This window comes from Heptranchias perlo, chromosome 35, assembly GCF_035084215.1.
Source record: "Heptranchias perlo isolate sHepPer1 chromosome 35, sHepPer1.hap1, whole genome shotgun sequence".
Classification (NCBI taxonomy): Eukaryota; Metazoa; Chordata; class Chondrichthyes; order Hexanchiformes; family Hexanchidae; genus Heptranchias; species Heptranchias perlo.
Genome location: NC_090359.1, coordinates 13,926,601 through 13,942,798, shown reverse-complemented (window position 1 = coordinate 13,942,798; position 16,198 = coordinate 13,926,601). Strand labels below are relative to the sequence as shown.

The following is a 16,198-nucleotide window of genomic DNA, read 5'->3' as shown; positions in this document are numbered from 1 at the left end:
CAAGTTTCAATGGGAGAGTGTTTTGGAAACAGTGATCACAATATGATTAGGTTTAGAGTAATTATGGAAAAGTACAAGGACAATGAAAGTTGAAGATACTTAACCGGAAGAGGGTTAAATTCAGTGAGTTGAAAAGGGATCTGGCCCTTATGGAATGGGAACAAAGATTATCAGGTAAAACAGTTAAAGAGCAAAGGGAGGCCTTCAAGGAGGAGATAGTTCAGGTACTTCATCTAAACCTATCAGCATATCCTTCTATTCTTTTCTATGTTTGACTCATTTATCAATTATCTCCCCTTTTCTATCATAAATGTCTTTCCAACATTTTTGATTTCTGCTTCTAATGTCTTATCCATCTTGTTAGTGTCAATATTGAGGCAAAGTAATGATTCCACATTTCTGCCGTTACCTGTGAGTTTACCTTGTGCATCCCTTAGTGGCCCTACCCCTATCATGATTTTCCTTTTGTTATTTATGTGTCTGTAGAATACTTTACTTTTTAAAAAGTATTTTTTGATAATTTAATTTTGTAATTCCTCTTTGCCTTCCGAATAGGTTTTTTAAACTTATTTCCTAACCTCTTCGTATTCCCTTTTGTCATCCTCTTCTTTATTGTCCAGGTGCTGAGTGTATGCCTTTTTCTTTAGTTTCAATTCTGATCTTATCTCTTTATTCATCCATGGTATTTCATTATTAGTGACAGCGTCCGTGGAACAGTATCCCAGTGAGAGACCGTGTCCGTGGAACAGTATCCCAGTGAGTGTCAGTGTCCGTGGAACTGTATCCCAGTGAGAGTCAGTGTCCATGGAACTGTATCCCAGTGAGAGTCAGTGTCCATGGAACTGTATCCCAGTGAGAGTCAGTGTCCATGGAACTGTATCCCAGTGAGAGTCAGTGTCCGTGAAACTGTATCCCAGTGTCAGTGTTCATGGAACTGTTCGCAGAGTGTGTCAGGATCCACAGAATAGTATTCGAGTGACAGACAATGTCCATGGAACTGAGAGAGTAGGTCCTCATGGAACTGTTCCCCAGTGAGAGTCAGGGTGCATGGAACTGTTCCCCAGTGAGAGTCAGGGTGCATAGAACTGTTCCCCAGTGAGAGTCAGGGTGCATAGAACTGTACCCCAGTGAGAGCCAGAGTGCACAGAACTGTACCCCAGTGAGAGTCAGAGTGTACAGAACTGTACCTCAGTGAGAGTAGGTGCCCATGGAAATGTACCCAGTGAGAATCATCGCCCATGGAACTGTACCCCAGTGAGAATCATCGCCCATGGGACTGTACCCCAGTGACTGTCAGGGTCCATGGAACTGTACCCCAGTGACTGTCAGGGTCCATGGAACTGTACCCCAGTGACTGTCAGGGTCCATGGAACTGTCCCCCAGTGACTGTAGGCGCCCATAGAACTGAATCAAGTGAGAGGAAGGGCCCATTGAACTGCACGCTCACCCTCAGGAGTAGATCATTCATTCCCGCAATTCTGTTCTGCCATTCATTTAGATCATGGCTAATCTGTATCTTAACTCTTTTTACCCATCTTGTATATAATGGGCAGCATTTTAGCACCCGCTATCGGGTGCGTTCCTGGCGGGGGGGCCCCGAAAATCGGGAAATCCCGGAGTGGGACCACGCACTTCCGGGTTCCCCACTAACGCGCCGGCGTGCGCGCGCAGCCCCCGCTGGTGGGAATCCCACAGGCAATTATAGCCAGCGGGATGCCACTTGAATGTATTTATTTTGCTTGTTCAGGTCATTAACTGACCTGATTCAGGGATTATGTGAGGAGGGGTGGGATTTTAAAGGAAACTGGGACTGTTTCCCGCACTGGGGGAAACACTCCCAGTTCAAATGGACCTGTTGCAGCTGTCAGCCTGTGGCAGCAGCAAAGGTCCATTTGACAGGTTGGGGGTGGGGGAGACCCTCACCCATTGCAGGAGGCCACTCAGTCACTTGGGACAAAGTTTGGCCTCCACCACCCTCCTCCTGACAACCAAAGTCACCAACTTGCACACTTACCCCGGGGTCCAGAGATATGTACCTACCTTGCGGACCCCCTCAGATGTACATCTTCCGGATGGGGGCCGCCTTAGCTGCAGTCATGACCTCCTCGGAGGGCGAACAGCATCACCAGCCTCACCGTCCACCTCTGACACGTGGAGCTCCACAACAGTGCGCTGTGACACGTCCACCTGTACAGCAGGAGGGAGGGCTACCGCAGATAGAGATGAGTCGCAGAGGGCACTACCCTCGCCACAGGGTCCACAGACCGAGGCTCAGCTTCCTGGACCTCTCTGAGCAGCAGTGCACACGGAGGCTCAGAGTCACTCGACATGTAGTCGTGGACATCTGCAGCCTCCTTCATGCCAAGCTGCTCCTGGCTGGCCCGAGCACCATCTTCTTACCTGTCGCTGTCAAAGTCACCACTGCCCTCAACAACTTCTCCTCCGCATCCTTCCAGGGTGCAACCGGGGACATCGCTGACGTCTCTCAGCTGTCTGCACAAAAGAGCCCTGCAAATACACCTACACCCACTCTGCAGTGACACAATGGGTGGCATCAGTTGTGGGTCTTCATAGTGATCCTCAGGAAAGGGCATTATTGCACAAACCAGACAAGATTCGCGAAGACATGGCAGCAGTGGTGCCAATATAATCTGTGATGTGAGTTGCTCAGAAATTAAATACAGGTAAACACCATGACAAACCCTCAAACACCCTTGTGCATCCCCTTCATGCTCACGACACGTTTGCCTTACGCTTCCTGCTGCACATATGTGATGCATGCCCTGTGGCTGCAGCACAGGTAGTGGCAGGTTGAGTGAGGCTGACTGTGAAAGAGATGCATGAGAGGGTGAGTATGAGATAGAGCCATGACATTGTATGAGGATTGGGTTGAGTGGTAGTGGCGGGATGAGTACTGGCGAGGTGAGTAGGTGCAGGTAAGATGAGGATGAGGTTTGAGTGGGTATGAGGGGTGATGTGACAGAGTCGTGTTGGCAGTGCAGAAGGAGATGTGGGGTGGGGTCAGTGATGTGGCAGATGGAGTGTAGGGGAATGAGTAAGTGTACTCACTTTGGCTGACCTACTGAGGTCATTGGAGCGCCTCCTGCACTGTATGCAGGTGGGCGATATGTTGGTGGTGCTGGTGACCTCCTCTGCCACCTCGAGCCAGGCCTTCCTGGTGGCAGAGGCATGCCGCTTCCTCCCGCCCGCCGGGGGGGCGGGGGGGGGGGTCGATCTCGGTCCTCCCCCTTCACCTCACCCCATGTATTGATACCTGGAGTGAGGCATCATTAAACTGGGAGCAGCCTTCCCCCTGGGCTGCTCCATGCTGTAATTTTTTCTATTTGTTGCAGCATGTGTCAGTGGAGGACTGCCCCTTTAAATAGAGCTCCTCCAGCTGACGGATCTGACTGTGCACGCGCAGTCCGCCCGACGCGCAGATCAGCAGTGGGGAACCCGGAAGACCAGGTAAGTGGATCCAATTATGCTACGATCGCGCGGGGAGCTGACTGATTTCACCGGGCGCGTTACCCACGTGCCCGATAGCCCCCCCGCCGAGAATCCGCAGCCCTGGTAACCCCGGGCCCAATGTATTCGGATTAGATGTCATTTATCTTCAATCTGTTTTTTTCTGGTTATCAACCCTCCTGTCAGTGGAAACAATTTCTCCTTATTTACTCAAAGGTCAGTTTATTTTTTAAACTTACCTCAGTGTGTCTTGCAGGCTTCTCGACAGGTTCCCCCTGCGGGGTGGCCTCCCTGCTCAGAAGTGGGTTAAATTTCAGGGGTTATGATGTGACCGAGGAGTCCGGCGGGAGACTCGTTAAAAGCCAAGATGAGTGGCGTTAAAACGGCCGATTGACGGGAATGGAGCGGGAAATGGAGCTGCTCCATTTTAACTGCTCCTGCGATCAGGGAGAGTTAAAATCACCCTGTTTCACATTGCATGATAGTCCACATGTGCCACTGGAGGGAAAGCTATAACTGCAAGTTATTCTTGCAGGTGTTATGAATGAGTTCGGGTCTATTCGTAACTATTCACCACATTACTAGTCAATGAAACAATGCATTACTTTGCTTTTAAGTCATACTCCATCTAAAACAAGGGTACGTTTTAATATCTGCGTCTGTCTCTCCCATGTCTGTCTGTCTCTCTCTCCCCGTCTGTCTCTCCCGTGTCTCCGTCTGTGTCTCCTGTCACTCACACATATATTGTGGGGAAAGGCCTGTCGCAATTAAGCCTCAGGCCCTCTCCATCCAAAATAGTGCCATGGTATTTGCCACCTTTTCTGAGGGTGCCTCTGTGTATAAATGTGCCAAGGATCACATGCCAGGCACTGGACTTATGTGGCACATCACCTGTTCTCATTATAATGGACACATTTCAGCTGGCAGAAAGGTACAGGGAGAAATATGTGTTGCTTAATCACCCCTCTGCACCAACAATGTTTCAGTGAGTGATGGGGAGATGGGCTGAGATTTATAAATAGACTTGCAGTACATTCTCTCTCTCTCTCTGGTGTGTAACAGAAATGAGTCACAGTGACAGGAGCAGAAAACTGCTTGGATAGAGGATCTGACACAACACATTCAAGCTGGCGATGACTGGTGTGGCAGGATTGTAAATTTAAAGGGACTTTACCATTTGGCTGGAGAGTTTTTAAGGGAAACGCGACTCCTCGAAGAGTTCACTTCTACCCGCCTGATAAGTTGGCTGTGGTGGACAATTTTCTCCGTGTGGACAATATATTTGCTGAATTGTAAACTACTCCACAGTGATGAACACTGAGCCTCGGTCATTTCTATATCTGAGGCCATTTCTCCCCTTCTCTGGGTCTTCGACCTCCACCATTTCTGGTCTGAATCCAGCCACGAGAAGAGGGTGTCAGAGCAACCTAGGCAATTCTCCCTTGATCTCCCCACCACCTGTGGAGAGTTCCTGCCTCCCTGGCCCAGCCTTTGCTTGGTATCTTCCCCAGTGGTAAGGTCGGGTTTAGAAACATGGCAGGTGGGTGAAAACCCGTATCTTACTGCTGGACCGGTCTTTTAAATTCAATTATAATTTTTATCCCTCAACCAACATCACTAAAACAGATGATCTGGTCATTATCATATTGCTGTTTGTGGGACCTTACTGTGTTCAATGTACTGCCGTGTTTCCGACAGTAAAGCAGCAACTAGACTTTAAAAGTACTTAATTGGTAGAGGAACCATCCAGGGAACAGGCTATTTTAGATCTCGTATTGTGTAATGAGACAGGGTTAATTAATAAACTTATAGTAATGGATCCTCTGGGGGAGAGTGAACATAATACGATAGAATTTCATATTCAGTTTGAGAGTGATGTGGTTAAGTCCGAAACTAGGGTCTGAAACAAACAAAGCCAATTATGTAGGTTTGAGGGGCGAGTTGGCTGAGGTAGATTGGGAAATTAGATTAAAAGATATAACGGCAGACAAACAATGGCAAATATTTAAAGAAATGATTCATAATTCTCAACTAATATACATTCCCTTGAGGAATAAAACTCCACGGGAAAAGTGGTACAATTGTGGCTAATTAGAGAATTTAAGGATAATATTAGATGAAAAGCAGAGGCTTACAATGTAGTCAAAAAGCGTAGTTAGCCTGAGGATTGGGAGAGTTTTAGAAATCAGCAAAGGATGACCAAAAATTCATAAAGAGGGAGAAAATTGAATCTGACAGTAAACCAACAAGAAATATAAAAACAGATTGTAAGAGCTTCCACAAGTATGTGAAAAGGAAGAGATGAGTGAAAGTAATCGTGGGTCCCTTAGAGGCAGAGACAGAAGAAATTATAATGGGGAGTAAGGAAATGGCAGAGATGTGAAACAAATATTTTGTATCTGTCTTCACAGCAGATGACACAAAAAACATACCGGAAACAGTGGGGAACCAAGGGCCTAATGAGAGTGAGGAACTTAAAGTAATTAATATTAGTAAAGAAAAAGTACTGGAGAAATTAATGGGACTAAAAGCCGAGAAACCCCCTGGACCTGATGGCCGACATCCTCGGGTTTTAAAAGAGGTGACTGCAGAGATAGTGGATGCATTGGTTGTGATCTTACAGAATTCCCCAGATTCTAGAATGGTCCCTGTGGATTGCAAGGCAGCAAATGTAACCCCGCCATTTAAGAAAGGAGTGAGAGAGAAAAGAGGGAACTATAGGCTAGTTAGCTTGACATCAATAGTTAGGGAAAATGCTGGAATCTATCATTAAGGACGTAGTAACAGGGCACCTAGAAAATCAAAATATGATTAGGCAGAGTCATACGGTTTACTCTTCGAGTCATAGAAAGATTACAGCATGGAAGGAGGCCATTCAGCCCATCCAGTCCATGTCAGCTCTGTGCAAGAGCAATCCAGCTAGTCCCATTCCCCCGCCCTATCCCCGTAGCCCTGAAAATTTTTTACTTTCAACTACTTATCCAGTTCCCTTTTAAAGGCCATGATTGAATCTGCCTCCACCACCCCCTCAGGCAGCGCATTCCAGATCATAACCACTCGCTGTGTAAAAACGTTTTACATCATATCACCTTCGGTTCTTTTGCCAATCACCTTAAATCTATGCCCTCTGGTTCTTGACCCTTCAGCCAATGGGAACAGTTTCTCTCTGGACCCTTTATGATTTTGAATACCTCTATCAACTCTCCTCTCAACCTTCTCTGTTCCAAAGAGAACAACCCCAGCTTCTCCAGTCTCTCCACATAATTAAAGTCTTTCATCCCTGGAATCATTCTAGTAAATCTCTTCTGCACCCTCTCTGAGGCCTTCACATCTTTAATAAAGTGCAGTGCCCAGAACTGGACACAATATTCCAGTTGTGGTCGAACCAGTATTTTATAAAGGTTCATCATGACTTCCTTAATTGACCGAAAAAAATTATTGGGAGCCACACAGACTGCATCACTTCAAGAAGGCAGCAGCTCACCACCACCTTCTCAAGGACAATTAGGGATGGCTAATAAATTCTGCCATTGCCAGCGACGCCCACATCCCATGAACAAATTAGAAAAAGGATATTAAGGTCCTATTTCCCTTAGCAGAGGGGCCAATAACCAGGGGGCATATATTTCAAGTAATTGGTAGAAGGATTGGAGGGGATCTCTGGATAAATTTTTTCACCCAGAGGGTGGTGTGGGTATGGACCTCACTGGCTAAAAAGGGTGGTAGAGGCAGAAACCCACATCGCTTTTTAAAAAGTACTTCGATGTGCACTTGAAGTGCCGTCACCGACAAGGCTGCGGACCAAGACCAAGAGTGCGATCAGGCTGGATAGCTCTTTTTCAGCTGGCACAGACACAATGGCCGAATAGCCTCCTTCTGTGCTGTAAATTTCTATGATTCTATAACTTCTAGTGTCAAATGTGACATGGCAAAAGATACATGTTTATGGTTCCAAAAAAATCTTTACAGAGAGGGAAGAAACAATGTAGAGTTCTGCCTGAAAGTGTTGTTCAGACAGACTCCATGAATTATTTTAAATGAGAGTAGTATAAGGACCTTGGAACAGAGGAACATTAAATTGGATGAGGGGAGAGAGGAAAGTCACCTGTTTCTGTCCTGTAAGATCCAAAGCTTCATTGAAAATGAATTCTTGAAGCATTTCTACATGGTATTTTTTTGCAACATTATAAAAATATCCCAAAGTAGTTCTCCTGGTGACCTGGCCAGTGTATGCACTTTGTAAAGTCTCCCTGAAATGTTTATATGTAAATCAGACAACAGTCAGAAGAGGGTAGGATGGACCTACACTACACTTGAATGTATTGTCATCTATTGGGTTTAAAGTTTCCGAACACTATTTATCAATGGTGTGAGGAAGCTCAGTGAAAGTGAGGAGGGGCCGTCTGACTGCAGTTTCCACTGGAAGAAAAATCACCTTCAGTGTGTACAGTGAGCAGAAATGAATTGCTATTGTTAAAAGTTCCCACTAACTTATTGTTATTCTACTTTAACAGAACGAGCCTGGATCTCCTGCTATGTTTAAACACTAAACTTCAGTGATGATAGCTCAAGTAAAATATTACCATGATTTGATTTAAATGGAGGAATGGTTTCCACCTGCCAAAGAATGTTGTCTGAAGCGAGGGTGTTTACTGCTAACAGCTCCCATCCTGTTTAATAGACCCCCTGAATGTCTGATTTACCAAAAAGAAAAACCCAGCTCAGTAAAGTTAAACAGTCTCTTATTAATCTGAATATTTTTATGAACAAATTTCAGTATTTCACAAGGCAAGGGTGTCCCAGACATGGATTGGACCCAATTCACTGTAAAGTTATAAAAACACAGCCAGTTTAGCGACCAGGGAACATAAACTAAAAATTAGAAACAGGACTTTCAGGAGTGAAGTTAAGAGACACTTCTCCACGCAAAGAGTGGGAGAAGTTAGGAACACTCTTCCACAAATGGCAGTTGATGCTAGCTCAATTGTTAAATCTATTACCTCAGCTTAAAATTTTGTTGTTATGCAAAGAAGGTAAGGGATATGACTAAGGCAGGTATATGGAGTTATGTCACAGATCAGCCATGGTCTCATTGAATGGTGGACCAGGCTCGAGGGGCTCAATGACCTACTCCTGTTCCTATGACCACCCCTCAAATACAGTGAATGAAACAATAATGTAATCTGAAAATAGGACTAACGACTTACAGTACAATCCCGAGGGCCTGTCGTGAGGAGAAGCTGAACATAAAGAAACTTCAGTCTTCTCAAAAGACAGGTGAAATTCAAATCCAACGGAGTTACATCACAACCGCTGGGCTCGCTGTCCCTCGAACTCTCTGTGCCTGTACCCACTGGGCACATCATTGGCCCGTGTACATTAACTTTTACACTGGGCGTTTGAAATCTACCTGGAGTCCCAGCCCCACGAAAGAAGAATCTTTGCACCAGCGGCAGAGATCTTCAATCTTGGAAGAGAGTTCCAAGTCCACTGACTTTCAATCCTATTGGTGTTTGGACAATTAGCTCCAAACAGGAAAGTTTAACTGGAGTTTGGAGCCTGTGTGGGGATTCAACTGATCAATAGCCACAGAGCACCAAGGGAATGATTGGGCCATCAACCAGCTGGCACCAGTACCTCAGGCCAGTCCCACTGTCCCTTCAAAGTTCATTGACTTGTACAATGAGGGCCTGGCAAGCCTTCACCCATTGCTGCAGCCATCCCTGGACTGGATACACTATTAACAGCCATTTTGCCACTACTTACATGGACCCATTAAAACCCATTTCACTAACAGGAGGAACTGTGGAGGAGTGCGGAGTGTTACTAACAGTATTAAGCACCCATTGCATGCTGATTGAAGCCAGATAATGAAAAATGAGCAACCAGCCATTAGAAGATACAAGTAGTCACTGCTTTATTAGTCATTTGATAACTAGTTGAACTGGGTTTGCTTGTGTTTCCTGTGCAGGAACAAGGCAATCAAAGAAGCAGAGATCAGAGAGACAGCGGTCACAGTCAGGGCCAAAATCAGGACAACCTCAGACGCCACACCTTAAAAAAAAGGAACAAAAAAAAACCAATGGTCAGTGAGTGAAGGAAATACGGAGGGAAAATGGAAACTAGCAGTCGGCCAACTCACCACCCGGAGACCTCTCCTGCATCCTTTGCTCAACCTCATTAAGGGGCTCAGTTGCCAGCTCTGTCACATCAGGATCCAGAATGACCAGGGGTCCAAGTGAGGCCTCACCCTCCCACTTCAATTCAGCATCACTCCCTGCAATATCAAACATTCCAGTTAGAGAGGGTAAAGGGTGACCTCCAACAATCAAGAGCATCAATGTCCTACCAGGTCCAGATACAAGATCCCTCCTTCCTCTGGAATCAACGAGGAAATCCCTTGTGGCACTGCAGTTGCCCAGTTGACAACAGGCACAAACGTCATTGGTCGATTCTTCCAATGGGGTCCAGCTGAACCAGAGAATCCATTTATCAACCAGGTTGTCCATCATCCTTTAATACAACACATCCCTGAGCAAGAGAGGGAACTTACATATTCTGGAAAGTACAAGCTTTGTTCATGGAATCTCTCCGATCCACTGCAGCAACTTTCAGGTGACAGGTGATGAAAATCTGAGGGACACATTCAATACAAGTTGTTATTTAGTGACCTCCTCCCAACATGGGGAACCCAATGTTTGGCTTCTTCTTACCAAGGAACGGTCATCTCCAAAGAAGCGGAACGCATCCAGGTCAAACTGGAGTTTGTCCAGCTCACGTTCACCTCTTGGCAACACAAAGGTCGAAAAGGAGTCCTCAGCTTTGCTGTCCAGGAGGCAACTGAAGAAAGATTAAAAAAAGGAAAAAAAGTGAATTAAGTGAACCGATTGAGACAAAACCAGCTGGAGAAAGCAGAGAGCTCCTTACCCATGGTAGTCAATGATGTTGTATCTTGGGGTGGAATCCTTGTCTGGGCTCAATGTAGCTGCACAGCTGTCAATGTAGAGCTTCAAGGGCATGTGGTTGGTCATTGAAACAGAGGCCTCAATGTGAATGAGGTCACCCAGGTAGTAGACAGTCGAGGTGCGCTCTGAAAGCCAGTCATCTGAAGTACAAGAGGACAAGGGTTGGAGACAGTGGGTGCAACTCCCAGTGGGAGACAACAGAAAAGCACTCCCCATCCACCCATCACATACCGTTCATAAGACGCAGTGAGAATGACAGAAGCCCTTCTCCAGACTTGGTCGAGCTGAATGGGATCCAGGTGGGCTTGATAGGATCACTGCTCACATTGCCCTTCCTGGAAGGACAGGAGTGTAATTTCAGGACAACGTCAAAGAACTGCACCTGCTGTAGACCTTATTTGCCACAGAGTAAAGATTCTTACCTAAAATAGTGGCACTCAATGGGAATGACTGCTCCATTAGTTCTCACAATGACAGATCCACGAGCATTTGGGGTGTGGTTCAGGTGGGTGGTGTAGACCAGGAAATCTCCAGCCATCTGAAAGACATCAGGTTAAGGAATGAAGAGCTGGTTTCATTGGACAAAATCTTTTTCTGGTCATTTTCCTGCCCTGTTAAGCAGCAGTTTGAGGGGTTTCAGCTGCTCCTCAATGACACATGATTGAAGCAGCTCCACCATTGGTGGAAGTTGCCCAGAGCAGCCGCTGTTACTCTGCTCAGTCCACCTTCTATTTTCGGGGACTTCAGGCCTGCAGTCAGAAACCCTGAAATGATTGGCACTGCCAGATTTGATGAGCATTCTTTCCCATATAGAATAGAGCTTTCACCTTAAGGGGCTTCAAGTTACCCCTGATATGGAGCACAAAACACAACATCACTTTTAAACCTCATCTGTGTCCATGGAATCAAGGGGATTGGCAGGTAAACTAACCAAAAGTGGAGTTCCCCTTTAATACATTGTATCCCAATTATTATTCCACTTGTTTCATCTTTCAAGAGAAGTCTCAACAGGAACTTCCACACTGAACATTCATTGACCACAAGTTGAGGCAGCAGGCCTGAATATCCACAGGAAGGAACGGAAAAGATAAATCAATTGAGGCACAAAAGAACAGAGTGGTTTGGAGAAATGTCAGTGAAGGCTCAAGGTCAATAGAATTGAATCTGAGTTAGAGAGTAGTAATGACCCATTTAAGAAAGATGCAGTCCCTCAGTGACAAGTTGAAGTTCTTTAAAAGTAAAGCTAAGATAGACATGGCAACATAAAGTAGTAGTTTCACACAGGGTGATATTTAACAGTGGGCAAGAATTTATACACAGATTTCATTCAGGGATCTCGTCAGTGGCTGGAGTTTCCCCCAATGTTAATGAGTTCAGAGTGGGCAGTAATCTACACAGTGAAATTGGAGCAAGAGTTGAGGAATCACATTACCTGCAATCTGCTGCCACATTCATGGAGCCCATAGTCAAAGAGGACAGTGTGGTTCTGCGAGTCGATCCCAGTTGGCCGACAACCTGCTGTCCCCAGGGTCAGGTCAGCAGCTTTAATCAGGTGCCTGGTTCGAAATAAATCCATGTCTATCCTCACCAGCAGGTTCTGCTCTCCACACTGCACCATCACAGTCTGCAGTGGAGAGAGACTTCTCCCCTCAGACACACTGAAATGGGAACCAAAGGGAGGGACTCTCTGGGGCACAGGGGTGGGTTTTACTCTTCTCCATTGAAATCTGTGGCCTCGAAACTGTTGCCAAATATCAGAGCAACAAACCACTCCAACTAACACCAGCACTGGGAACAAACCTCTCATTACAAAATCCCCCATGATACCAAACAACTCAACTATCACTTTACCCACCAACCAGCACCTTTTATACAAAACCTGCAGTCACCTGACTCCAATTGTCCCAGGATAAACGAGAAAACTAGACGAAACTGGAGTGCATCCTGGATATCCACAGGTCCAGGATGCTCGCGGTCCGCGGGGGTGGGCGCTCGGCCTGTCTGCCTCTCTTTCGCGGGTTGCTCCGCGCCCGGGTGGCCCTGGAGATGGAGCACGCGGTGTCTGCCGGTACGCTTGAGGCTTTCCGCGACCGGTGGGCACCGCAGGGGCTGGAGTGCATCCTGAACGAGGATAATAAAATTTTGATTTGAACTCTTGGTTTTGGTTTGTTTGGTTTTTAGTTGTTAAGCACACCCCACACCCCCCTTCTTATAAAAGGGGGGCCTAATTAGAGAAAAAAAAAGAAAAAAAAAAGAAAAAAAAGAAAAAAAAAAAGAGTGCATCCTGGATATCCACAGGTCCAGGATGCTTGCGGTCCACAGGGGCGGTCGCTCGGACTGTCTGCCTCTCTTTCGCGGGTTGCTCCGCGCCCGGGTGGCCCTGGAGATGGAGCACGCGGTGTCTGCCGGTACGCTTGAGGCTTTCCGCGACCGGTGGGCACCGCAGGGGCTGGAGTGCATCCTGAACGAGGATAATAAAATTTTGATTTGAACTCTTGGTTTTGGTTTGTTTGGTTTTTAGTTGTTAAGCACACCCCACACCCCCCTTCTTATAAAAGGGGGGCCTAATTAGAGAAAAAAAAAAGAAAAAAAAAAGAAAAAAAAGAAAAAAAAAAAGAGTGCATCCTGGATATCCACAGGTCCAGAATGCTTGCGGTCCACGGGGGCGGTCGCTCGGACTGTCTGCCTCTCTTCCGCGGAATGCTCCGTGCCTGGGTGGCCCTGGAGATGGAGCACGCGGTGTCTGCCGGTGCGCTCGAGGCTTTCCGCGACCGGTGGGCACCGCAGGGGCTGGAGTGCATCCTGGACGAGGAAAATAAAATTTTAATTTGAAAAATTGGTTTTCGTTTCTTTGGGTTTTTAGTTTGTAAGCACACCCCACACCCCCCCTTCTTATAAAAGGGGGGCCTAATTTGGAAGAAAACAAAAAAAAAAGGATTGACCCCGCGGTCTGGACTCTCAACAAAAAAAGAAAAAAAAAGAGAAAAAAAAAACCTTTTTCTCATCTTTTCCGTGCCTTCTCGTGGATATTCAACTGTTGACTTAACTTGCGGTAAAAAAAAGGAAAAAAAAAAGAAAAAAAACAAGAAAAAAAAGAAAAAAAAAACAGAGCGGATTGAGTGTTAGAGAGAGACCAGCAGAGGGAGGTAGAGAACGGTGTAACTGAGTACAGAGATACAGAGAGACACCAGCAGAGGGAGGTAGAGAGCGGTGTAACTGAGTACAGAGATACAGAGAGACACCAGCAGAGGGAGGTAGAGAGCGGTGTAACTGAGCACAGAGATACAGAGAGGCACCAGCAGAGGGAGGTAGAGGGCGGTGTAACTGAGTACAGAGATACAGAGAGACACCAGCAGAGGGAGGTAGAGAGCGGTGTAACTGAGTACAGAGATACAGAGAGACACCAGCAGAGGGAGATAGAGAGCGGTGTAACTGAGCACAGAGATGCAGAGAGACACCAGCAGAGGAAGGGAGAGAGCGGTGTAACTGAGTACAGAGATACAGAGAGACACCAGCAGAGGGAGGTAGAGAGCGGTGTAACTGAGTAAAGAGATGCAGAGAGACACCAGCAGAGTGTCCAGGAAACAAACCTTTTATCTGAAGTCTGAGGCGAGATCTAAACTGCACAGATGTAAGGAATCTTACAACACCAGGTTATAGTCCAACAGTTTTATTTGAAAATCACAAGCTTTCGGAGCTTACCTCCTTCGTCAGGTGAGTGAAGGTTTCTTAGTGTTTTTAGAACCCTTCACTCACCTGACGAAGGAGGTAAGCTCCGAAAGCTTGTGATTTTCAAATAAAACTGTTGGACTATAACCTGGTGTTGTAAGATTCCTTACATTTGTCCACCCCTGTCCATCACCGGCATCTCCACATCATGGCTACGATAAACTGCACAGAGTACAGGAAGCATTACTGTTTTACCTGCCCTGTGAGTGTTTCATTTGACAGTGTAGAGGGAGCTTCATTCTGCAGATAACCCGTGCTGTCCCTTCCCTGGAAGTGTTTGATGTCAATGTAGAGGAAGTTTTGCTCTCTATCTAACCCGTGTTGTAACTGCCCTTCTGCAACTGGAAAGTTTCTCCCTTGCTCCATCAAAACACTTCATGATTTTAAACACCTCCATCAAATCTCCCCTTTACGTTCTCTGCTCCAAGGAGAACAGCCCCAGTTTCTCCAGTTTCTCCACATAACTGAAGTCCCTCATTTCTGATACAATTTTAGTAATTCTCTTCTGCACCCTCTCTAAGGCCTTGACATCCTTTCTAAAGTTTGGTGCCCAGAATTGAACACAATACTCCAGCTGAGGCCTAACCAGTGTTTTATTAAGGTTTAGTATCAATTCTTTGCTTTTGTATTCAATGCCTCCATTAATAAAGGAAGGGCCCCATTTGCTTTCTTAACAGCCTTCTCAACTTGTCCTGCCACCTTCAAAGATTTGTGTAACTACACCCCCAGGTCTCTCTATTCCTCCACTCCATTTAAAATTGTTCCATTTAGTTTATATTGCCTCTCCTCATTCTTCCTACCAAAATGTATCACTTCACAATTCTCTGTATTAAATTTCATCTGCCATGTTTCTGCCCATTTCACCAGTCTGTCCATGTCCTCCTGAAGTCTGTTACTATCCTCAACATTGTTTATTACATTTCTGAGTTTCCTGTCATCTCCAAATTTTGAAATTATACCCTGTGCACCCAAGTCGCAGTCATTAATATATATCAAAAAGAGCAGTGGTCCTAATACCGAGCCCTGGGGGACACCACTGTATACTTGCCTCCAGTATGAAAAACAACCGTTCACCACTACTCTCTGTGTTCTGCCCCTTTGCCAATTTTCTATCCACGCTGCCATTGTCCGTTTAATCCCATGGGCTTCAATTTTGCCAACAAGTCTATTGTGTGATACTTTATCCTCCCTTAATCTCTCCCCGCATAGAAACTCCCCGACCCATATTCATGGCCACCCCCCTCGACCTTGCCATCTCACGTGGCCTCTCTACTCCCGATCGTGTCAATCATGGATAAGGCCATCTCTGATCACTTCCTTGTATCCCTCTCCACCCACATGGAATCATAGAATCACAGAAAGGTTACAGCACGGAAGGAGGCCATTCGGCCCATCGAGTCCATACCAGCTCTATGCAAGAGCAATCCATGACGTCCCCAATGCACATCACAGAATGAACTCAGGAATCCCACGCCACTTTCTATGAGATGTAACAGGCTGCGGTTATGGTGCAGACCGGGACCCAGGGCTGAGGCTGTGGTCATCAGTTACTCTGGGAATGGCACAGTCTGTTTCATGACTAGCCGGGGGTGAGAGTAACAGCAGGGAGTCAGGCAGGTGTTTAGAAGGGTGTGGGTTCCAGCTCCCGTTCCAGGACTGGGACACATGATCCAGACTGACTGTGTCGTTCTGAGAGGCAGCTGCATCGTGACAGGTGCTGTCCTTTGAATGAGGTGTTTAATGGGGGTCCCTTCTTTCTGCTCCGAGGTGTAAAAGATCCCGTGACAATTTGTGAAGAGCCGTGTCTCGTTCCTTGTCTCACTGAGACTCTCGGTTAATTGGTCTGTTCTCTCCACAGATTCGGCCTGACTCGCTGAGTTTTTCCAGAATATTCTGTGAGTGTTTCACTGAGCCTCGGGTTTTACAGTGAATGATAAAAGGATTGTAGTCAAACACTTGGCCATGAGCTGCTGAGTGACCTGTCTGGACATTGTTGCTTTTAGTGCACTGTCCCTTTAAGAGCTGTGGTCTGCCTC

The 16,198-nt window shown here is 46.3% G+C and overlaps 1 protein-coding gene and 1 long non-coding RNA gene across 2 annotated transcripts; both read right to left on the bottom strand.

Annotated features, from left to right (window-relative positions):
* Positions 1-9,360: 9,360 nt before the first annotated feature.
* LOC137302088 (uncharacterized) lies at positions 9,361-9,933 on the bottom strand. The gene is made up of 3 exons (XR_010958417.1): positions 9,818-9,933; positions 9,611-9,745; positions 9,361-9,522 (listed from the first exon to the last, which is right to left on the bottom strand). It is a non-coding gene; the product is annotated as an uncharacterized lncRNA (long non-coding RNA).
* An 84-nt stretch (positions 9,934-10,017) lies between these two features.
* On the bottom strand, positions 10,018-12,255 carry LOC137302254 (zona pellucida sperm-binding protein 3-like). Its single transcript, XM_067971904.1, has 6 exons — positions 11,866-12,255; positions 10,856-10,971; positions 10,665-10,768; positions 10,396-10,573; positions 10,182-10,308; positions 10,018-10,101 (listed from the first exon to the last, which is right to left on the bottom strand). Exons 1-6 carry the CDS (start codon positions 12,253-12,255, stop codon positions 10,018-10,020), a joined length of 999 nt encoding a protein of 332 aa, XP_067828005.1.
* Positions 12,256-16,198: the final 3,943 nt, after the last annotated feature.

What these genes read in the sequence shown, in the direction of transcription:
- LOC137302254 (XM_067971904.1), bottom strand. Translation starts at nt 12,255, where the DNA reads ATGGGGGATTTTGTAATGAGAGGTTTGTTCCCAGTGCTGGTGTTAGTT. An exon ending in CTCACTGCGTCTTATGAACG is followed by an intron (nt 10,574 to 10,664) that starts GTATGTGATGGG and finishes CTTGTACTTCAG; the next exon opens with ATGACTGGCTTTCAGAGCGC. An exon ending in TTGGAGATGACCGTTCCTTG is followed by an intron (nt 10,102 to 10,181) that starts GTAAGAAGAAGC and finishes TGTGTCCCTCAG; the next exon opens with ATTTTCATCACCTGTCACCT.